Source organism: Trichosurus vulpecula, chromosome 1 (genome assembly GCF_011100635.1).
Source record: "Trichosurus vulpecula isolate mTriVul1 chromosome 1, mTriVul1.pri, whole genome shotgun sequence".
Lineage (NCBI taxonomy): Eukaryota > Metazoa > Chordata > Mammalia > Diprotodontia > Phalangeridae > Trichosurus > Trichosurus vulpecula.
Genome location: NC_050573.1, coordinates 401,849,980 through 401,874,822, shown reverse-complemented (window position 1 = coordinate 401,874,822; position 24,843 = coordinate 401,849,980). Strand labels below are relative to the sequence as shown.

General features: G+C 35.3%; 1 protein-coding gene across 2 annotated transcripts in view; it reads right to left on the bottom strand.

Annotated features, from left to right (window-relative positions):
• Positions 1 to 24,843, bottom strand: part of NIPBL (NIPBL cohesin loading factor) — a 275,411-nt gene that overhangs the window by 112,688 nt on the left and 137,880 nt on the right. For both annotated transcript variants that reach the window (XM_036758735.1, XM_036758741.1), the window contains exons 2-6: positions 13,134 to 13,276; positions 7,963 to 8,128; positions 4,369 to 4,496; positions 2,481 to 2,580; positions 1,377 to 1,528 (exon numbers count right to left, since the gene is read on the bottom strand). In XM_036758735.1, the coding sequence (XP_036614630.1) occupies positions 1,377 to 1,528; positions 2,481 to 2,580; positions 4,369 to 4,496; positions 7,963 to 8,128; positions 13,134 to 13,197 (610 nt within the window). In that variant the 5' untranslated portion in view covers positions 13,198 to 13,276. The remainder of the gene's footprint in view (positions 1 to 1,376; positions 1,529 to 2,480; positions 2,581 to 4,368; positions 4,497 to 7,962; positions 8,129 to 13,133; positions 13,277 to 24,843) is intronic.

The following is a 24,843-nucleotide window of genomic DNA, read 5'->3' as shown; positions in this document are numbered from 1 at the left end:
AGCATTAAATATTGTTTCATTTTCATTTTATCCTGTTAAATTTATATTTTCAGTTGATAATGTACATAACATTCATATCATAGTACATACATACATTTTTTTAAAAAAATAAATATACATATATTGGAGGTACATGCTCAATTTTTTTTTAACTGACAGAAGTGCGCAATCAAAAGTGTGGAGACCATAGACCTAGGGAACAACAATGAATTATTTTTAATAATAATTTTCATGAAAGCAAATACTTTTAATCCTAGAAAATTACACATACGTATTTTATATGTTGAGGCACATCAAATGTATTTCAATGAAGGCTGAAAAATCTCCAGAGAGCAGTAACAAATCAGGCAAACATGTTTCAAATAAAAGGCTGGTACAGTTTTGAAATCTTGGATTGGTATCCAATTACGTTAACATGCTGTCAATTCCAGTAGTGCTGGCACCAAACTAATAAATTACAAAGCTCCAATTACAATTTCACCATATTGCTTAGGAAAATCATGACAGGAATATTTTAAAATTTCCATAAAATCTATTTTCAACTCAACTTAGTTTGAAGCATGTTACAAATAATTGATACCTTGTTACTGAAAAGCTCATTTACTTACCTAAACCATTTCATTGTTAATTTTTTTTTCCATTTTGATTACTAGACTATTATGAAAGGAATTAGCATGAAATAGGCTATATATGTATTCTCAAATTTGGTTAACCTGGTAATTGTTTTTGTCTCTAAGCTATTAAGACATGGAAAAATATATGCAGATTTAGAGTGAATATTCTTTAACATAGTCCACCTCTTTAATTTTTAAAGAAACAGTCATCCATTTTTTCCTGAGTATAAAAATCATAGTATTTTAAAGCTAGAAGAAACCTTAAAATTCATACAGCCCAACATTCTGATTTTATAGAGGAGGAAACAGAGACAGAAAAAAATTAAATGTTTTGTTGATAGTCAGTTATTAATGGAGCCAGGAGCAGAACTTGTGTTTCTGGACTGTTGACCTGTGTTTTTTATATTATAGCACACTAACTATTAACTAATAAAATTAAAAGTTTTATTTTAGTAATAAAAAAACATATCTTTTCTTAAACATTTTGCTGTTTTTATAATAGTTCTTTGGAGTAAATGTGCATTATGAGAAATTAGTTGTGCAATACAAACTTAAGTTTTTGTACCAATCCTGTAAATGCTTTTTAAAAGTTTTTTTTAAAGTGATTAGAATATAGTTGATTTACATAAAGAACAGTCAGATATCTTTGATAGCATTTTACTAAAATCTTTAAGATAAGAATACCAAAACTAGTAGCTAATCTGAAATGTACACCATCAGGCTCCGTAACATCCTCAGTAAAGAAATGTCCAACAGTCTTACCTTGCTGCATCTGTGGATGTGGTGTGTAACTTGGAGGATGTGAGTATGGCATGTATCCTGCAGGGCTCTGTGGGGCATATGGACTAGGCACTGGGCTGTTTGGTTGTGCCATATATCTGTTCCCAGAGCTTGTCTGTGGGGGCACAAATCGGCTAAAACCCCAAAATCAAATGAAGAATTATATGAGGAGATGCAATTAATTATTTCATTCCTTGAAATTTTATTTTCACAAAATTCTCCAAAGTACATTTGTACCATATAGAATTATGGAAACTTAAGACTTACAAAATATTTAGGTAACATTCAATAGATTCAGATTTGCTTATTTTAATTAAGAGTTAAAAGTGATGAGATCAATTATAAAAGTTGTGATCACTCAGTTAAAGTAATTCTTGCTAAAATATACTTAATAGCCTCCACACTTTCTTCTAGTTTAGTTTAAAATACCAAAACTTTCTATCCCTTTTCCCAATTTAACTAATAAAATGATGTCAGTTCAAGTTCTAGTGAAAGTAACTATAGGGATGCTTCATGTTCTACTGTTCATAATTCCTTAAAAAAAAAAAAAAACAACAATCAGGCATAAGTTTTCCTTTAATGCTTCAGGTATCTTTGTTTTCATGAGTGGGAGTACTCTACAGACAAACACTAAGAACTATTCCTCTTTACCAGTGCTATCAAACTCAAATATAACAGCTGACTGCATATTGACTTAGAAAACCAAAACTTAATATTTTATATATTGTACTGTATTTTTATTTAAAAAAAAATTTCCCAATTACATTTTAATCTGGTTACAGTCGCACTGGAGGTGGGGACAAGGGGGTTGGGTTTCTGCCTGCTACCTGCAGGTCAAGAATTTGACACCTCTGCTCTACAATGCAGTAAGTGGTCTTAATGAGTTGCTATAGTTAAAAATAATTCATCATCTGGTGACTACCTTTCTGCTAATGAGATTTAGATGCATAACGCTTTTAAATAATAAACTCTAAAACTACTACAGAACTAAAGCAAATGTTTTATAGTCTAACAGAATTTTTTCTAGAGAAAACATGGTGTCAGATGTCCAAAACAAAAGCCATGCTTAATAATTATACATATTACCTGGAAGGGCTATGTGAGATAGTGGTTTGTTGATAATTGGAAGATGCAGGACTACTGTGCATGGAATTTTGAGAAAGTTTATACTGGGACATCATCATTCCTATACAACATACAAAAATATTATTGTATTAATTTCTTGTAACGATAACACCATCTTTTAACCATATCAAACTCAAGTGTATTTTCTTTTCACAAATATTCAAAAGTTCTTATTTTGAAAACATGGTGTCTCCCTTTTTGCTCCTCTTTTCATTTTGACTGGCATAAGAAGGCAGTAATAAAAATGACTGTAAACTTCACATAAAAGTTTATAATGTATATAAAAGTTTATATAAAACCTTTTCATTATATAACCAACTGCAGGAACAAAACTGGAGACCTTATAAAGCTTGAATACTATATTTCAAACAATCATATATTTAGGAAGGACCTTAGTAGTCATTTGGTCCAACCTTTGAGCCAATGCAGCAATTTCTTTCTAAATCATCCTTGACAGATGGTCTTGTAGTCTCTGCTTGAATACTTTTACTGATGAGGAGCTCCTTACTTTGTAAGATGGACAGTACATTGCAACACTAGACAGTTCTCCTCAAAAATTATGCTACCTGCCTTGTAACTTCCACTTAATATCTATCCTTGTTTTTCTTTCTAGAGCAACAAAAAATAAGTATACTCCCTCTTCCACATAACAGATAACTGAAGACAGTTATTAAATCCTTCCCTAATCCTTGACTTCTGTTCTGTGGACTATATATTGTAAGCTCTTTCAACTGTTACACATATGACATTTTATTACAGAGAAGCCGGATGGTATAGCAAATAAGAGTACTTGATTTGGAGTCAGGAAGACATGGGTTTAAATATCACATCATACACCAGTTGTGAGACTTTAGACAAGCTGCTTAACCTCTCTCAGCCTCAGTTTCCTCATCTGTAAGATGAGGTTAACAATGCTTGTAAGATGCACATCAAAGGATTCTTGTGGGAATCAAAATGAGACAATATTAGTAAAATGCTTTCTAAATCTTGAAATGTCACATGAGTGTCAACTATTCATATGGAATGAAGCAAAGTTCAATTTCTGGTAACTTTAAGGTCCAAAGTGAAACCTGTCTATTAAAAACTTGAAAGAGCTTATGATCTACTTTCAAACTCTTTTCAGCTCGCTCCCCTCCCCATAATTTCTCGCTAAATTTAATTTCCTGCTTTTAATTCTTTTAAATTCCCAGGCCTAATGATAGCTACATACTTTTTCTAAATCTATATTTTCCTCAAAACATAAGCGATTCTGGACTTTATACTTTAGTAATTATTTTATGTGGAGTGCATGCAGTACGGCTCAAGCGAAAGGACTGTAAAGTATTTTCTTAAAAAAAAAAAAAATTTCAAGGCAATTGGGGTTAAAGTGACTTTCCCAGAATTACACAGCTATTGAGTGTCAAGTGTCTTGAGGCTGGATTTCAACTCAGGTCCTCCTGACTCCAAGTATTTTCTAATTTAAAAACTGAAACAACAAAATGGAACTTCTAGAATAGGAACTCAGGATGAAGAAGGTGAATGAAATCCTAAAGTCTATAGTTATCTCAAGGTACAAAATTCTCAAAAAACTTCAAAAATCCAATGGTATTCTCTTAGCTTTACCTGACTTCCATGGAATTCTAGCACCATAAAAACCTGAAAGGATGTTATTTATGACTAACATTTATCCACTTCTACTATGTACATGGTCCAGTTTAAGGTATTATTACAGTCTAACTATGTAAATACCAAACTATATGCCATCTTATTAAGAAAAAGAGACACAAATTTACATGTAATATACATTCGGGCATTTGAACTATGAAGAAAAATATATTTTAAAATGTAACTAATAGGAAAATATTCTCACCACTCTGTACGTATCTGTTCTGCATGCTTTTCTCCCTGAAAACATTAGGATTCCTTGCCAGGACAGACTGCAGCAAGACTGGTATGTCTCCTTCTGGATCATCACTACCAAGATTATCTTTCAACTCTCTAGCATTAAAGAAATAAAAAAGAAGATAAATAAGCATATAAAAAATGTCCTAAGTTATAAAAATTCCATTACTCTACATAAGCCAATAAAACTTGGAAGAGGATGAAATGCAAAAACCAAGAGTACTCACAGTAATAGATAGTAAACATATAGATGTTTCATAATGTATGGACTCTGGGAATAGAGATCCTTGAGTGAAGTAAAGATAATCAAGAAGGCAAAATGATTTCCTAAGGATGAAATGTGTTCCAGGGAGTGTACTATCCTATGGAGTTATAATTATCTAAAGAACTTTGCATTTTTAAAAATATAAGGTAGAAGATAAATGAGGTCAGCTCTCAGTTATTAACCCCAATAAAAGATATAGAAAGGAAAACAATTCAAAAATTATTTTCTGGTTCTGGATTGCACTTTTTACTCTTTAGGTTTCAATGAGAGTGATATCGATTATAGCTAATATATTTATTAGCTAAGTACCTTGTACAATCTCATTTGATCAACCTGTGAGGTAAGTGCCATTTTACACATGAGGAAACTGAGGCTGAAAAGAGATTAAGTGATTTGTCCAGAGCCACACAGCTAGTAAGTGACTGAGGTGGGATTTGAACTCATGTCTTCCTCACTGCAAGATCAGAGTTCTATTCATTAACACCACTTAGATGGCACCATGATGGAATGGAAAAAGCATCATACTTGGAGTCAGAAGAGCTGGCTTTATTGTCCTGGCTCCACTATTTGGTAGCCTTGTTGACACTGTAGGAGTCACTGAAGCTCTTTAAGCTACAGTGTCCCCATCTATAAAGGAGGGATAGAAATAATAAACAATTAACAACCTTGAAGGGTTGTTCTAAGGCCATGGAAATGTTTTGTAATTACAATGTACCACATATATGTACCATATATGTTATTATATCACAGCCTCTGGTGCTTTTGAACATAATTTCCAACAAAATAAAGGAACAAGAATGTAAAGGCCTCACGGAGTACAGAAGCCCTCCAATTTCCCTATTCTGTAGCCATATACCAAACTAAAAGTCAACACAGGGAATCTAGATACCAAATATTAAGCACAGTACCTACTGTGGATAAATCTGAAAGTAAGAACTCAATTATCTTCCTAATTCTATTAGGCTACTTCTCCTTTTCATTGTTTTGAATTTCAATGTTCCATTCACTTGATACTGCCTGATAGAGACTTATTAGGGAGTTGTTGCTCTTAGATACATTATGAGCTCCTAGAGACAGTAAATTAAATTGCATCACAATAAAGTGAAGAATGTTCTTACATTAGCTGAACAAAGGCAAATAGTAAAGGTAGCAAAATTCCACTAAATTCAAGCCAACAAACAATTACTAAACAGCTGCTACGTGAAAGGGACTATGCTAGTTACAAAGAAAACCATCATCCTCAAGGGGGTAACCACTGGAGGACTGGGGTGGGCCGGAGAGGAAGTGCAGAGAGGGCGGAGAAGAGAAGGAAAAATGAAATGAGAGCCTAAATAACTAGAATTCAAGATAGCATGGACGTACTAGAAAGAGGACTAGGTTTTAGAGTCACAGGAGGTGAGTTTAAATGATGACTCTCCCATCTTCTCCCTATGTGAACTTTTTCTGGGCTCCATGCTGACACTTGGATGTTTTTCAACCTGCTGCAGCACTCTTCTCAACGTGCAAAGTCTGAGCATGCACCATGGCCCCTTCCAAACAGATCCTCCATTTTAAACAAACTGCATTCCTCTGGTATCCTCTGTTGATTTTTTGGATATTACCCACCATGGTCCAAGTACCTTTTGCTGATACCTCCTGCTTTTCAGTTTCCTTTTCTGAATTGTCCTCTGCCATTAAGTTTTTTGAGGAAAGGGACTGACTTTCTTTGTGCTCATATGTATATTCACAGAGCTTAGTAAGGGGCCCAGTCCATAGCAAGCCCTTAATAAATACTTACTGACTTGAATTTTGGAAAGTTACTTTCTGGGTCTCAGTTTTTGAACCATAAAATCAGAGGATCAGACTAGTTATTTCCTAAGGTCTCTCCCAGCTCTAAATCCATGATGTTTTCATTGGAAGTACAAAATAGAAGCCCAAAAATGACACGAGAAGTTTGAAGAAGCAACCACTTTTAACTAAGGGGATCTGAAAAGACTTCAAGGAAGAAGCATCACCTAAATTAGGCCTTGAAGTACTTAGGGCAGGGCACAATCTATGAGTAACAGTATAAAACCAAAGACAGAACATGTAGCAAATGAAGGGAGTTGTGTTAAACAAAGCTGGACAGGTGGACTGAAGTCAGATTGTGAAGGGCTCTAAAGGCTAGGATAATATGATAACACTAGAATAACAAAATAGATTTTGTTTAGCAGGCAAAAGAGATAAGCCTGACATTTACTTGTGGACCGGAGAGGAAACAGAGGGGAGGCAGAAAGACTGGTTTAGGTGGCTCTTTCAGTCCAATCCGTGGAATAGCTTCACTGTCTCAATACATTTAATAGTTTTAATATCCACAAAAATAGTAGTCACATAGATAGTATTAAGCCTTAGAGTGCTCTACCCTAATATGTTTTCTCCAGGAATGATTTGTATCTAAAAGCTGAACTACCTATACATAATAATTTGGTTTCTATCAATTTCTAAAAATACAAAAGAGCCTTGAAAATGAATTGCATTGCAATTTACATATTTTTAGACAGTATTATTTTTTAAAGCCAGTCTCTGCAAAATCTGTTCAGAGTACTATATATGACAGTGGAGGGGGGGGGGGAGAGAGAGAGAGAGAGGGAGAGAGAGAGAGACAGAGAGAGAGAGAGAGAATATGCACTACATTTGGAATCAAAAGATTTGGGTTCAATTCCCAGCTCTGCTGCTTACTACCTGTGTGACTTTATCACACAATCATTCATCTCTCAAGAACTCTGTTTCCTTATCTGTATGAGTAGGTGAGATTAAATGATCTCCAAAAGCTATACAACTCTAAATCAATATCCTAAATGTTTGGGATTGCCTCATTTTGTGTAAGCTGTTCGTGGAACTAGCTTACTGAATTCCTTCAGGTATTTTACCCACCTAATTTTAAAACACGAAAACAGCCTCCTTACCCCTAGTAATATATTCTAAGCAAACATTACATTACATTACATCCTAAGTACCTTCAGCATCACTATAAAAGAGAAAGTAATACTCATGAAGAACTCTGGATAGTTAAAGGAGTTAAGAATGATCCAAGTAGAACTGTAAAAACGAAATGGCATAAAATTTTGATCAAAATAATTGCACCTAATTCAACTTCCTTCTCTTCCTATTGCATTGTGGTCATCAACTTGGCTACTTACATAATAACCCCTGCCACCCCATGACTATATTTTAAGGACCAAAGTCAAAGAAAGATAAAAACAGTCAATATAAATTACATTAGTAAGAAAAAAATCTGAACTATATTTACTTTTAGGTATAAAGGTAGATAGTACTTACATGTGATCTGTTGACACCTGGTTGAGGGTATGAACAAGTTGTGAAACCAAATTTTCATCCCTACAGGCCAAAAGGCAGTTTACCTCTTCTGCTATTCGTCCATTAAAGAGAAGGCTCTTTGTAGTTGTAGCAGGTAAAGGAGATGGAAGAGGCAACTGATTCAAGACTATGTGGGATAAAAATAAAATATCAGAAATTTATCCAACATAAAAAATACTACATATTTTTTTTCCCTTAAAGGAACTTGAAAACTTGTTTTGGAAAAAAAAAAAAGATTACATTGTAGTCTCCCAAGAATTTAAGTTGAGAATTGCCTGAGGATATGAGAGGTGGATGGGAGAGTTGGGAGGGGAGGGCAAACTGTAAAACCTAAGAAAGAATTATTAAAGAGAGTCAAGGTACAAGATACCATCAAAGATATGACTGAAAAGATAGGCTGATCATGTAGCAAAAGTGAGAGACAAAATGTTCCACTGGTATTCCTGCATTGTTAGAGAAATTTCAAGGAAGGCCCCTAGCACACAGGATGGAGTTGTGTCTAAACTGAGGAAGAGCATGAATAAGAATCACATGTGGATGGACTGTGCATAATTGGAGGGAGCATCCAACACTAATAAGATCATAGAGCAATTTGAGTATTTGATAAACTGCAACTTTACTATACAGCATCAATAAAGCCAATCAAACTTGCTTTGTAAGTATGTGCATTTAAATAAATGAAACACATAAAAATTCCACAATAACTTTTCAGTTACTCTCTAAGTCTCCATCTTTCCCGCTTCCCCCTGCCTTGTACATTCATTTCCACTTACTTTCAATTTTATACAGTCTTAGAGTATGCTCTGTTTCTCTGGTTCCACTTTTTCTCCTACTTTACCTTATTTTACAAAGGTCTTCACAGTCTTATTTAGATCCTTTAGTAAGTATCAATCTTAAGTGTATTATGATACCCCAATAAATAAATGTACCACAACTTAAAAAGAGAAACCAAACTATTCACTTATTATACATTTAAGTTGTTAATGCTGCTACAATTATTCTTTAACATATAGTTCTTTCCTTTCCTCTTCCTTTCTTATAGCACACTCAGAATGTCCTGAATAAGGGAAATAATAAGTCAATGGATAGGGTTACTTTTTGAAGAATACTACCAGACCTTATATATCCCCCACCTCATTCAGTTCAGAATTCTGCCAATGTAATTCCATCAATTGCTCTTGTTTCTCAAGAATACGTGGAAGTTGATTCCCAAATAATGTATAGATTTTGTTCTTAATGTAAATTGGGATTTCTTTTTGAGACATTTTCTTAATGTCTACTGCTTTTATTTAAGAAGGCTAACGATTTGTATGAGAACTTTGTGCACTAAAACGCTGATGAACTCATTTAATGCCTCAAAATTAAGTTTTGATTAGGTAGATGGGTTTTATAGGTTTAACCCCTTGCTAACCCATGCAAAAATATTCTGACTTTTCCAATGTTATTTCTTTTGTCTTTTTCTTTTCTTGTTGCCTTGGCTAGCTGTTCCAAAACTATTTGTTAAAAATAAGTGGTAAATGTACTACTACATACCCCAAAGAGATCAGAGAATGAGGAAGAGGATCCATATATACAAAAATATTTATAGTAGCTCTTTCTGTGGTGGCAAAGAATTGTAAACTGCCCATTAATTGAGGAATGGTTGGAAAAAGTTATGATCTATGAATGCAATGGAATACTATTGTGATGTAAGAAATGATGAAGGGGATGGTTTCAAAAAACATCTGGGAAGACTAGTATGAAGTATTGCAAAGTGAAGTGAGCAGAATCAGGAGAATAATTTACAGAGTAACAGCAAAATTGTAAAGAAAATCAATTGTGAAAGACTTAATAAAAAACAACAAACAAAATTCAAGTAAATGTCTATTAAAACAAGGAGACTGGACTAGATGTTCTTTTAAAGTCCTTTTGATCTTTGTATCTATATCCTTCAGTGACACACAAATGCTAGGTTCTGGAGATATAAAGAGCGAAATAAAATCAAACTGTCTCTGGTCTCAAGGAACTTAGACTCTAATGGCAGTCAGAGAGATAAACAAACTATACACAAGCAAATACAAAGCATATAAATAAGATACAAAATAGCTTCAAAAGAATAAAAAACATTACTGAGAAATCAGGAAAGGTCTAATGAATTTAGGGATTTTCTTAGCCTATGGTAAGGAGAATGTGAATAAAAGATGCTGGGGATACCTTGTACAAAAGTATAGAGGCAGGATATGAAATGTCACAAATTCGAATGTTTGTTTTCACTAGCTATTTCCACATGCATGTATGTTCTTTCCCTCCTACCTCTGTCTCCTGGCTTCCTGTCTCAACTGAAACCCTACCTTTTTGAAGAGCCTTTCCGAGTCTCCCTTAATGATTATCCCTAATTTATCCTGTATGTATCTTGTTTATATAGGTTTTTTACATGTTACTCTCCACTTAGACTGTGAACTCCTTGAGGGAAGGTATGGTTTTTGCCTTTCTTTAATAAATGCTTGTTTAGTTAGTCAGTCAACTAGTATTTATCAAGTTAAGGTGCTAATCTCTGAGTAAAGGCCATTTCCCTAAACCAAACCAAAAGAATAAAAACATAAAAACACACAGAACCTGTTTAAGGAGCTCACAGGCTAATGGAAATTGACTTGAAATAGGTTTCAGCACTAAGTGACTAGTATATCTAGAGGGGAGAATGTGTAAAAGGGAAAATACATCTGGAAAAGCTGGAGCCAGCTGGATGAAGGGCTTAAATATGTTGCACGTTTTTGAATAGGGAACAACAAAAACATGTGTTTTAGTTCTGTTATGTGAGGTTTCAAGTCCTACCTCTTACATACATTAATTAGGCATGTCAACCTAGGCAAGTCGCTTAACGTCTCAGTGCCTTAGGGAAGACTATGAGATGTAGATGAGATGATGACCTGCCTGAGAAGAGGGAGTTTACTTACTGGGAGTTCTCTAGACTAATGAAATTATAGGTTCTCCTGAACCCATATCCCTCTGTGCCAATACAATCTGAGAGCTCACTCTGTACATAACACAGTATCTTAAAAATTGTAAGGGTCTTTATTGGTCATTTATTCCAACCGCCACCTGAATCACATATCATCTTTTTAATATCCCTGACCAGCAGTCAGCCTGCATTTCCTCCAATGGAAGACTTGAGGAGAGACACATAGAATTCAAATTCACTACCATCTCCTGTTCCAACTCCAATGAGGCCAAAGTAGCTGCTTCCATTTCTGGACAGCTCTCATGTTCAAAAATTTTTTCTTCTACTGAACTGAAACCCAGTTATTTCATTTAAGTTTAACCCAATGATCTTAGTACTACTCTCTTGAAGCCAAGGAAATAAATTTAATCTGCTTCTACACAAACATTTTATTACATAAAGATGTTAATCAGAACAAAGATACGTCATAGGAAGTAGAGCTGCAAGATCATTTTGTCTAGCTCCTTCATATTACACGTACGGGAAAAGGTGTCTAGAGGAGGTTAAGTGACTAAACCATAGTCAAACAGATAGTAGCAAAGATTATATTCAATCTCAGGTCTTCTGACTATAGTCAGACTATCATCTCTTAATTTTTAAAATGTGTTGCTATATTTTGTAAACTAATACAATATTTTTACATTTCTATTTATTAGGGAAGAGAGGCACTGTGGATAGAGAGCTGGCCCTGGAGTCAAGTCCTGTGCCTTACAAATACTGGCTCTGCATCCAGGGCAAGCCACAATTGCTCAAAACCCCAGGCCATTCTCTTATAAATTGCAGAGGAGCTGCCAATTTATATTGATAGAAGAAGTTCCTCACTGGGAACTCCTTCTAATGATAAAAGCACTGATCTAGTATTTTTTTTAAAAAGTTATTCAATTTTTTTTTTTTTTTAGTATTTGCCTAGTTGGGCAGTATACCATCTTTTTCTATTTTTTTTAAACTAATCTATATGTTAAAAGGATTATTTGCTTGAACTCATATGGATGACGTAGGAGGGTTTTTTTTGAGTGGTGAGGTCGGGGAGTAGGTTGGTTAACTTGTTTTACTTTTCCTCTGAAACTTTTGCTATTTAAGTAATAAATTTTTATGTATTATCAGTTTTGTTCATTTGCATTTTTGAAAATATTAGTCTATTTTATTTAAGCTTTCTAATGTGTTAATATATGGCTTTGTATATTCTTGAAGATTCCCTAATTTCTTTAATGTTTGTTCTGATTTTTTTTGCAATTTTGATTTGTGTTTTATCTCCCTTTCAAAAAAAACTGCTAATAATTCATCAATTTTTATTGGTTCCTGGTTTTACAGTTCAACTAAGCCTTCATTTTCTAGTCTCCTTCTGCTTTCAGCTTTTTCGTTTCTCATCTTTTATTTTCTTTTGGATTGCTTCCTTATTTCCACCTGGTTCATTATAGTTCTTGTCATTATAGTTTGTTATTTCTTCTTTGTAGTTTACATATAGGATTTGCCTTTTAAATAAAAAGACGGATTTATTTTACCACATTATATGTGCAAGGTACATTACTCTACCTTCAAAAAAGTCCTTTCAGTATACTTACCCGTGGAGTAGTTCTCTATCTAGAACTCAGAACAGTCTGTGTTCTTAACATTTTATCAGAGAGACCACGTTAATATACAAGTAAAGTCATCAATTTTCTGTACACAATTTCCCCCCTGCTGCTTGCCGTAACCAAAATGTTCACGTATGAAAGGGGCAGTACCTTAAACAAGTGCTTTTCTTATTCATATACAGAGTGACATAAACTATAATCTGATTACTTCTGTTACTTGTACCAAAGCTAATGACATTATTCTTTTTTGGTATTTTGAAAATATTAATAAGCTTAATATGCATTTTTAAAGAACTTATTCAGGATGGAATTCCTTTTCTACTATAGTCATAGTAATATTGTAGTTCTTTATTGATGAATTCCAAGATTGAGACTGATCCTTTTGTTTTCATACCATATGAGGATTTAGGGATCTAAATGTATGTTCTTAAGACTTTTGCATCAGTTTTGCAAACTTTGTTTTTCTTCACTTGTGAATCTCAAGTTGCTCTTTCTAAAATGAGGGGAAAGGATTAGGTGATATTAAAAGGTTCTTTACAATGCTAAAATTCTGTGATTAAAGTGAAGTACAATCTACTTACGGTCTGTGAGACTAGCAATCCCCGCAAGAGTAGTGATGGGAACATGAGGCATATCCCCATTCATCCTGAAATTTTGGGATGGTGTTGTCTACACAAGTACTTTAGCTTAGGTGCCAGCTATCATTACTTCCCATCTCCCAACACTGCAAAACAAACAAAAAACAAATGGCTTGTAAAATTGGAGAAAAAAATGGAGGGTGACTAGTAATAATAAAAATAACATTAATAGGCAAACCTTTAATCGAACACAAAAACTAGAAGATTCATAGAAAAGGAGCAATACTGGTTTCTGTCTTTCAAATATATTATTGTGTAACCACACTGAGGGTTACCAGTTTGTCAAGCACTGAAATAATTCTTTTATACAGAGGTCAAACTCTTCAGTCAGTACAAAGCCCTCCACAAAAAGGCCCCAACTTATCTTCCCAATCTTGTTAACCAAATGCTCTTTTACAAGACCTTCTTTTTCTTGATCTACCTGGACTAAACTCACTGTTGTCAAAGACTCCTGGTGTTTTCCTCCCCCTGGTACCTTTGCTTACGTAATTTTCCCTTCTTTTCATCTAGCCAATATGTTGTTTGGATACCTATATAGCCTTCGAAGTCTAGTTCAAGACCTACTTCCTTCCTGGTATTTTTCCAGATCCATTAAGTCTGGAAACAATGACCTCAAACTTCTTGAAATTCATGGCACTTATAAAGTCCTCATAACTGCTTTTGTAATTTACTCATACTTATTTTTCAGTGTTTTATGCTTTACTTTCCCAATTATATCATAACTGTGTCCTGAAAAGACACATCGCCACCCCCCCCCCAAAGGGCAATGCTGGTACTATCATGCTTAAGTATGCATGTGTAAATATAAACATAATGGTAATGTTTGTCAAGTTTGTAATTTTAAAAAATTTTACTTTCTGTATCTAGTATCTTATACACAGCACACCCTTAGTAAGTTTTTAATGACCAAATGGTCATTCTGCCATAATTTGGCACAAAAGAATTCTATCACAGCAACAGAGGCTGGGTCAAATCACCTTGACCACCATCTTTCTTCAGATCCTGATAGAGACAGCCCAACACCCTGAACCCAAGAATCTTGGGAACAATGCTCCCAGCCCAGTGCCCTCAGCCATCATCCCGGGAAACAACCCCTATGCAGCATGGCAACTGCTCCTTAAGGTCCCACCAAAGACCCAGAATAGACCAAAATCCTTAGCACTATCCAAGGGTTCAACTTCAGAAATGTATGTGATTTCAACAGTGGAAAAGACATTAAAGAAGAAGCATTACCATTTGCTTTGCCACTACACTCTAATGACACGGGACCTTTCATCTGGCTAGCAGCTGAAGCCTTTCTTAAGTGTTGTCTTCTTCATGAGACTATAAGGTCTTTGAGAGCACGGATTGTCTTACTTTTTTATCTGTATGCCCAGTGTATTGACCACTTGTTAAATGTGTTGTATTAAGGCATGAATTGGACTAGTTTGCCAATGACATCACTAATCACTTTAAAATTCTGTATTTACTTTTCTCAGGCAATTGACAGGCATTTTGCAACTGAGTGTCAAGCAAATGCATTACTAGTAGATAACCCAGGGAAAGTGGTAAAAAGTATAAGAAAGCAAATGAACAGACAATCCTGGCATGAACAGAGGAATTCTAGCATAAGAAAACATTCTGGGGCAAAGAGTCCGAAGAATTATGGAATCTTAGAGTTGGAACACATCTTGTGAGTAACTTGACCTCTATCTCTCCTCCCAATGTAAGAATTTTAGTCTCTGCTTGAAAACTTCCACTAACACTAATGCAATGTTGGTGAAGTTGTAAGCAGATCCAACTATTCTGGAGAGCAATTTGGAACTACGCACAAAAGCCTATAAAACTGGGTGTACCTTTGACTCAGCAATAATACTACTAGGTCTATTTCCCAAAGAAATGTAAAAGAAAAAAGGAAAGGAAAAGACAAATATGCACAAAAATATTTCTACCAGCTTTTTTTTTGTGGTGGTAAGGAAGGAAATTTGGAATTTGGAACTCAAAATTTAAAAAACCGAATGATGACTTTTAAAATTTGATTGAAAAAAGATATAAAAAAGAAAGAAAAGAAACTTCCATTGATAGGAAGCCAGGAGATGGAGATAAAGAGGAAAGGGAAGCCCCCTATTTGGAAGGCAATTTACTGTACTTGGTGATTTTTTTATAGATAGTTCTAATTGTTGGCAAGTATATCTTAAAAAGTGAGTTTCTACTTACTTCTATTGTATCCCCAGTGCTTAGCAACACTTGGCACATGGTAAATGTTTAGTAGATGCTTTATTAATTCATAACTTTATATTGAAATCTGGTTCCCCTTAAATACCATCTCATTGGTCCAAACTCTTACGAATGAAACAACAAATAGCTATTTCTTCCACTGATATGACAGCGTTTCAAATGTAGGAAATTCAATATCATATCTCTCTTGTTTTTCCCCTTCCCCTAGAAGGTTCTCCCTTCCTTCATCTCTAATCACAGGCATTCATTAACCATTCCTTAACCAATCAACAAAGGTTTATTAAGCATCTACTATATGCTAGGCAGTCTGCTAGGTGCTAGGAATATAAATAAAATGAAACAAAAGACCTTAACGTTCTAAAGAAGGGGACATGTAAGAATATACGGAATAAATATAAAGAGAATATATACAAATAAATGATAAGTAATTAAATACAAAGCAATGTGAGAGGCAGGGCACTAGCAATTAAAGAGAACAGGAAAAGGTTCATGTCCACGAAGACTGTCTTTAAGGAAGAGAAAGATTCTATATGATCAAGGTGAAGAGGGATTGCATCTTAGGCATGGGGGGACCACCAGTATAAAGGACAAAGATGAGAGATGGAGTATATGTGTGAGGTACACAGACAAGGCTAATTTGTCTGTACTGTAGAGTGTGGGAAGAGGAGTAATGTTCAGTGAATCTGTAAATATAAGTTGGGACCAGGTTGTGCAAGTCTTTAAAAGCTAAAGAGAATTTACGTTTTATGCTGTAGCTAACAGGGAGCCATAGGAGTTGATTAAAAGGGAAATCACATGGCTCGATCTGCACTTAAGGAAGAGAACTTTGGCAAGTGTACAGAGGATAGACTGGAGTAAGGAGACACTTGTGGCAGGGAGGCTAATTATGCTGTTGCATTAATTTATACGAGAAGTGATGAGGATCTGAATTAAGCTTGTAACTGCGTGAGTAGAGAGAAGGGTTTTTGACACAAGAGATGTTGTAAAGGTAACAACAGCCAGATTCAGTAATCCTGAGATAATGTATCTTCCACACCTCTCTCAAAAATTTCTGGTTGCTTGCCATTGCATATACTGTAGTTTGTCAATCTCTTTCTTTAAGGAAACATGAAATGTCTTTCCCTCTGGTCATAAATTATCCCCTCCTTTCCTATGAACCCCTAGTTACTATGAATCTATTTACCATCTACTTTGTATTGTATTTATTTGAATACATATATTATTTCTCCCTAATTACTACTTTTAGAGCAGGGATTATGTTTAATTCACCTTTATGCAATACTTTTCACTGTCTTTCACACTGAAGGTGCTCAATGAATATTTATTTAACTGGAAGTATTGTACCTAGAATTGGACACAATAGTATGGTATCCTAAAGATAAAATTTGTGCTAAGGAAAGGTTTTCAAGAACAGCATACTGGACAAAGTAGATGCCCATTGACTGAAGGAAGGCTAAATGAATGGTGGAAAATGAATATAACAGAATATCACAGAGCTATAAGAAATGATAAATATGATTAATAAAAGGCACAAAAGACTTATCTAAGTGAAGTAATCATAGCCAAGAAAAGAATACTGACAATGACTACAACAATGTAAATGGAAAGAACAACCACAAAATGAATGCAAGTGAACACTGCAGAATTACAAAAAACAAGCATGGTCCCAAAGAAGAGAAATCAGAAGATATCTCTCCCCTTACTCTTTTGCAGGGATGTGAGGTCTGCAAGTGTGAAACTGCATTTATTTTCAGACTTACTCAATGTAGTGATCATTTTTTTCTCTTAAAGGGAGAAGGAGGAAGGTAGGAAAAATTTAGTTAATTCAATAAACAAAAGATACTGATAAAAACTTTTTTTAAAAAAAGAGTAACATACAGGAAAAAAAAATATTCATTAGAATATTTAAGCTCATTAGAGGAAGGAGCTATTTCTGTATTTTTGCCTGTCTTTGTACCCCTAGAACAGTGTCTGGCACATAGTCAAGTCTTAATGAATGTTTGTTGACTGACTGATTGGAAGGGCTGGCAAATAGAATGTTGGCAATGCTGTAAACTGGTCCGTCTATTTTGGAAATCAATTTGGAATCATGCAAGAAAAATGGGTAAACTCTCCATATCCTGAGACTAGAGATTCCACTACTAGGCACATTATACATCCTAATGAGGTCTAGGAAAAGAAAGAATGGTCCTACATATTAAAATACTCATAGTAGCATACTTTGTGGATGCAATAACTAAGCAAAACAGTCGCCTACTAATTAGTTATGTCTGAAAAAAATGTGGTGCATAAATGTAGTAAATAGAATATGTTAGTGCAGTAAGAAATTATGACTGAGGAATTCCGAAGAACATTCAGATATGTATGAAATGATGCTGAATGGAAAAAGTGGAAGCAAAAGATACAAAATAACTACAATAATGTAAATGAAAAGATCATGAACTGAAAAACCAATAATGGTCCCAGAGACAAGATAGTGAAACATAGCTCCATCTTTATAGTAAACAAGCAAGCAGCTGCTAGAGCAGAGCATTCTGTACATTATCAGAAAAACCTATTTAAAAAAAAATAATAAAAAAGAAGTGCCAGGAATGGATTGGGGGTAAAGATGGGAAAAATAATACTGCTGTGAGAGGGGGTAGGCATATTCTTAAACTAATAAAATAATAACAACACACATACGCACTCAAAGTAACAAAGTACTTTCCTCACTCATCCAATTTTACAGATGAAGAAATTGTGCTTAAAGTTCCATCTTCCATGAGAAGGCTTTCAGGATTCCTTAATCTTAATGCCTTCTCTCGGGCACCACCCTCAATTTAGTCTGTCTATATCTTGTGTGTACATGGTCATTTGTATGTTTTTACCCCATTATATTGTGAGCTCCTTGAGATCAGGGACCATGTCTTTGCATTTCTTTGCATCATAAAACTTACTCAGCATACTGCCTGGCACATAATAGGTGCCTAATAAATGCTAGTAGACTCACTAGACTCAGAGATTTGCTAAAGGTCAAACAAGTAAGGAGCAGAGTTCAAGCTGCTTGCGGGGGCAGGGTGGTGGGAGGGGCAGGATGTGAAGAGGGTGGGAAGTACAAATCCATAAACATGAAAACAACACAAATAAAAGGGCAGCAATAATTTACATATTTTTACATCACTCAGAACAAAGCTTTGACCTGGATGGTTTGAAAAACAAGACAAAACAATAATGTTTTCTAGGTTTAGCACCAAGTTTCACAGGCTGAAAGTGCAGTTGCAGACTAAAAGTCAGATCTATCGTGGCAAAAATTCACATTTAAATCTATACACATGCACATATTGGTCCATACACACTCAGGAGCCCACTTAGTACAGACCTATAACGTTCATTAAGCTGGGTTTCTTTTTATTGATCTATTCTTTCTTACCACACTGCCTGGAATAGTTGAGAGGAAGATGAAGACTTGACTATTCTGACTAAACCCAGTGTTCTTCCTACCATGCTCTTTTTGGGGGCAAATGTCCTATGACGAATTCACAAATGGACCAAGGCTCTTCTACCATTCACAAAAATACGGACTGTGACACTATCTCACCATCTCACAAAATGAATACTGTACACCCGTCTTCTCTTTGAATCTATAAAGAGCTATATACTTCACTGAAAGTCCACAACTTCTTTAATGAACACTATTAACAAATTAGATAGACCTTGTTGATATGTTAATACTGAAGACCTTAACCAAAGAGTTTGACTGACCAGTGACTTTTATTAGCGGAAGGCTGTGAAGTCTGGCAAAGCTTTAAATCTAATTCTAGATACAATTATTTGGCACTGTGGATAGTGTTGGAATTGAAGCCAGGAAGACCTAGGTTAAAATCCACAGAGACTTACTTTACGGTTTGACCCTGGGCAAGTAACTTAATCTCTCTCGGCCTCAGTTTCTTCATCTGCAAAGTGGGGAAAGCAATAGCATCTACCCCACAGTGTTGTGAGGATCAAATGAGTAACTTTGTAATGAGTTTGCTTTGCAAAAGAACTATATAAATCTTAGTCATATATAATTTGTTTCAATCTATTCTCGCTTTTATTTAAAGGTTTTTTTGGTGTGCTTAGAACTGACAATAGTTGTTGAGGTTAGTTGGCCTGTCTCTTTTCCAAGGCCAAACTCTCCGTGCTTTTGAAACCATTCTTTCCACTTTTCTTCAACAGTATGCTTCCCTTAATCATTCACTCTCTAATCTTCAATTGCTAGGTACAAGTTCACTCCCTATTCCCTCCAGTTACTTTCCTTTCTCAGTCAATGCCTAGGAAAAAAATGTCTACACTTCTTGCCTTCACTTCCTCATTTTTCACTCCTCAGTCCTTCAAAATCTGGTTTGCAGCCTCATTATTCAACTCTAACTTTTCTCCAAAGTTACCAACAATGTCTTAAATGTTAAATCTGGATGGACTTTTATCAGTCCTCATCCTTCTTGATCTCTCTGTTGCGATTGACGCAGCTGACCACCCTTTCCTCCTGGATGCTTTCTCCTCTGAGTTTTCATGAGACTTCTCACTCTCAACCGACCTCCCTATCTATTAGCCCCTTTGCTGGCTCACCACCCATATCACGTCACCTAAGTGGGTGAAACTAAAGCGTCAGTCCTGGATTATTTTCTTCCTTCTTTCTACACTCTTTCTCAATGATCTGATCAGCTCCTATGGTTTCAACTACAGATTACTCCCAGATCTATATATGTAACCCCTGGCTCTTCCCTGAGGTTCACATTATAATGGAGGGGAGATAAAGAGCAACTTTCAGCTTCAAAACAGATGGAAAGGCCCAATGGTGCTTAGGGCTCAGTGGTGAAGCAATGCATCTTTTACTGTCTTTTCCACTGACAAAAACTGTATCATGTACTTTATAAAGCAAACAAAAACTGGAAATTTAAAAAGATCAGATAACGATAAAAGATAAAAAATAAGATAAAATCTTACTTTAAATAAGATCTATGTCGGGGGAGGAAAGCTAGGGGAAGGTAGAAAAGACAACTTCTGCTTTTGGGGAGGGGAATAGTAGGGATGAAAATGACAACCTATCTGCCTGGGGAGAAGCTTGGGACTAAGTGTCTAATACAGCCACAGTAGGTATAGGCAGGGAAAGGAGGGCAGAAACAGGTGGTAACCTTAAACACACTCATTGGCTGTCCTACTGTCCTTATTTCAATATTTTTTCAGGCACCCAATGGACTGTCTTGATTGCATCTCCCCATGGAGAGCACACAGTACATTAAGGTCAAGTATTCAGTTTCCCAGTGAAAGGTTAGCTTTGTACTAATCCAAAATTAGACTGCTTAATTTCATAAGTCATTTTTATAACATGTGCCATAGGTTAGTTAGCCAGGTGAAAGAGTAAATTAATACAAATGTTCATCAATAGAAAAACAACGGTTACAGTTCTAAGTCCTAAGACTTGATGATTGACTAGAAACATCATTTTCAAAAGGAAGACTTTACAGTTGTTAGGTACTCCTACAAGGCACGGACCTTATATTTGCCTTTGCCTCCCAGCACTTAGTTCCAGATCTGGCATATAGTAAGTGCTTTTTGACTGACTGAAGGAAGAAAAATGACTTTTATTCACAATACAGGTTTCTAAGGCTGGCACTACAAAGACTATCCTGAGTTCCATCTAGCATCACAGCCAGTTCTTGAGTGACAGTAACAGAATGATGTCTCATCCAGTCTACTACAACCCACAGAAAATATCAGTGGGAAATCATTAGAGACACCTACTCTTGGAGAAGGACACGTAGAACCAATCCACTATAGTTTTAATGTGTGTATGTGAAGGAGATGAACTTACCTCCCTGGGTTAAGATAAAATGAGATATTATAAATGCTTTGCAAATCTCAAAGAGCCATATAATATTAATTGTCTTGTTGTTGTTATTATTATAGCATATGTGTTAAGGATGGATTGGCAGAGGGAAGAACTAGAGGCCAAAATGGGTTACCTTGGGCAAATTACAACCTCTGAGAGTCCTCATCTTACCTCATTAGTGAAATAGGGGAGTTGGATCTGACAACTTGTAGGGTCCCTTCCTGCTTTAAATCTACAACTCTTACACAGAAGCAAACTCTCCCTCTGAAACATTAACCCACTGTTCCTAGTTCTGCCTTTCAGTAACAGGAAAATGGTGATTTTTGGCACAGGAATGTCTGAAGGCAAGTCTGTCTTTCTTCTCATACACCCCCCCCAAGACACAGCCGTATGCACTCACACATATCCACACATGATGGACTATATACTACATTGTATTAAAAAGGATAACAGTAAAGCATAAGTTTCAGCAAGAAACACGTGATGTTGATCACTTGGTTCGTTCTCATTTGTCAGTCATATCCCTGTCCTGTGGGACTGGAGCAAATAGTTTTTCTTCCCTTCCATTTTCATCTCTTATTCTAAATAAATAACAGGTCACGATATCATACATAGCCTCTTAAGGCCTCTGATTCAGACCAGTCTAAGACAAGAGTTCAGGTAAGAAGAAATGCATGGAGTAAGCACAGGTAAATATGAGTCAGGGGATGACAGAGTAGATTCATGACAAAGTAGCCATAGAATAAGGGAGGCAAAATTTACATGACTTAGCAACTGCCGGGAAGGGGGTGGGGGTGGATGACGACCAGAGGGAAGAATCAAAGAAAGAGTGGCAACTTTCTCATTCATTTTAATTGTTTTAATTACTGACATTGCAACAATATGGCTTATATTATGATTTAAATAGGCTGATGCAGCCCAGTCTAGGAACCTAATTACCTCTGTAATTTCTATGGAAAAATATATTATCGGTTCTAAACTAATTTGTAAATGGACTTCTGGAACAGAACTCATTTATCAGTCTGGACTACCTGTATTTCAACTATCCATGCAGTCCTCTATCATCCAGGATACATCAGAGTTGGTTCTGGTTTCTTTATTATAAGGAAAAAATAAGGCAACAATTTTAAAATTTCCAAATCAACAAAATTTGAGTGGAAAAATTATACTTTCATACTATTACTGTCAACTTTATAAGGATCCCATTAATTTTTCAAATGAAATATAATAGTAGACAAAGCAACAAAAGCTCATTTGAAGATATATAAAGATGTAATAGAAAGGACAGAAGAATGTAAAAGAGCCAAGTTTCTTTTTCTTGGTGTTCTTCCACTAAGCAGTAGTGTAAACTTGAGCATTTAAACTTTCTATCCCTTAGTTTATTCAGGTTCTGCACGTAGCAGTCACTTAAGTGTCAGCTGTATTATCTAGATCTACAAAACAGTTTGAACTCTGTAAATCTCAAAGAACCAGTCCTACCATCTACTGGCAGAAATAAAGAACTGCAAATGAATTTTAAAACTTTCAAGAGTTTTAAAAGATTCTTTCAGTTTTAAAATCATTCACTATCAATTACATACACACATCCCTCCCTTCCCTGAACATGACAAAGAACTGAGAGATATGATCAAAAAAGAGATAGGATTATAGTATCACTTTATATTAAAACAAACAAAAAGGCTAGGATTATGAAATTTCAATATAGTATTGGTTTACATAGGTATAAAGAATAATGGATTCAAATAGGATATGATGTAATTATACTTCTATTTTACCAATATTATTGCTATTTATATTGAACAATTCTATTAATCTGCTTTAATATTACCATTCTAACTTTCAATGGGGCTATATTCTGCCCTGGTGAGACCAGCTTACTGTGTTATAGTCAGGAAGCTTTGGGAAAGATTTTTAAGCAGGAGCGACTCAAGCAGTCAAGACTAGAAGCCATTCCACATAATAATAGGTCAAGGAAATAGGTTCAAGGTCCTTAGCCTGATGAGAAGATTTAAGATGGAGGAGATACAAAGGTCTATTAAGGGCTTTGTATTTTTTTTAAGGGATGGGGGAAAATTGGACGTTTGTTACAGACAACAAAGAAGAAACCAGTAGACAGAGGGGAACAAAAGCTGAGGAGTGATGAGATTAAGGATACATATATATGTGTGTATGCATGTATATATATACACATACATACATACATACATACACATATATATGCATATATAAATGGGGGGGTTGGCCTTAGAGACCTTCTAATACAATCTCCCTCATTTTGCAAATGAAGAAACTGAGGTCCAGGGAACATAAACTATTTATTCAGGGTATAAAAGATAGTAGAAGGGCCAGGATTTGAAGCTAGATCCTTAAACTACAAATTCAACACACATAGAGTACCACACCACCTCTGCAACATCCTAGGATCTGAAAGAAAATTTGGCTCTTTTGTATTTCAAAAAAGAGCAGCTAGGTGGCTTGGTGGATAGAGTGCTGAGCCTGGAATCTAGAAGCCCTGAATTCAAATGTGACCTCAGATACTTACTAGATGTGTGACCTTGGGCAAGTCATTTAACTTCTATTTGTCTTAATCCACTGGAGAAGGAAATAGCAAACCAGTAGCTTTGACAAGAAAACCACATATGAGGTCATGAAGAGTTGGACATGACTAAACAACCACAACATTTGAAAAAAAATCTATCCCTGGCAGTTCTTCCCATCTGCTTTCAAAAAGCTATCTCTACCACAGGCAGTTGAATGGCATAGTGGATAGAGTCCAGAGGTAGAGTCAGGGAAAACTTGAGGTGAAATGTAGCCTTAGATACTTACTAGTTTTGTGAACATACAACAACAATAATAACAACAACATTATTACCTTACTTATTAGAGATTTTGTTTCACTCTATCTTCTCAAAAAGAAAAGTATCATCCCAAAGAAAGACGTGAAAAACTAAAGATGTTAAGACTGAGTTATGTGTTTGATTTTTGACAAAGAGTTAGGACAGATAAGATGGTATGAAGAATCTGCTTATTTCAGCTCACCATCAGTTCACAGTAGTTTGTCAAAAGGAAAGACTAAAGCTAGGACTAGTCGTAGCAAGCAAACCCTACAGGAAGAGGAATAGGGGAAAAGGGGTTTATGTTTGAAATGTTAGAGAACTGAAAAGTTATCAATCAAACAAATTATAAGCTATTTGCCATTTTTAAAAGCACAGAACTGGTGGTCTTAAAGCTTTTCTAATAAGGAAATATCCTCTAAAATATTAAAATGAATCTTGCTTTACTTGACTAGACCTATAATTTGATGGCATAGGAGTTCCCAGGGAGGACTTCCTCTATAATGTAGACTGGCAATTTTCTTTGCAACTTATAGCCTGATGTACAAAATGATGCTTAAAACCCATTTTTTTTCTGCTGTGTGGTACTTTCAACAGTTCTTTCTCGATTCTGCTTGAAAGAGCTGAAACCTGGGTATTAATAATCTGGATGGTAATAACAAGTTTTTATTAAAATAGTACCTTAACTGAGAAATTCGATCAGCTCCAGTAACTCATCAAATTTCTTTTTTTCTCTTATAACTTGAGGTTCATA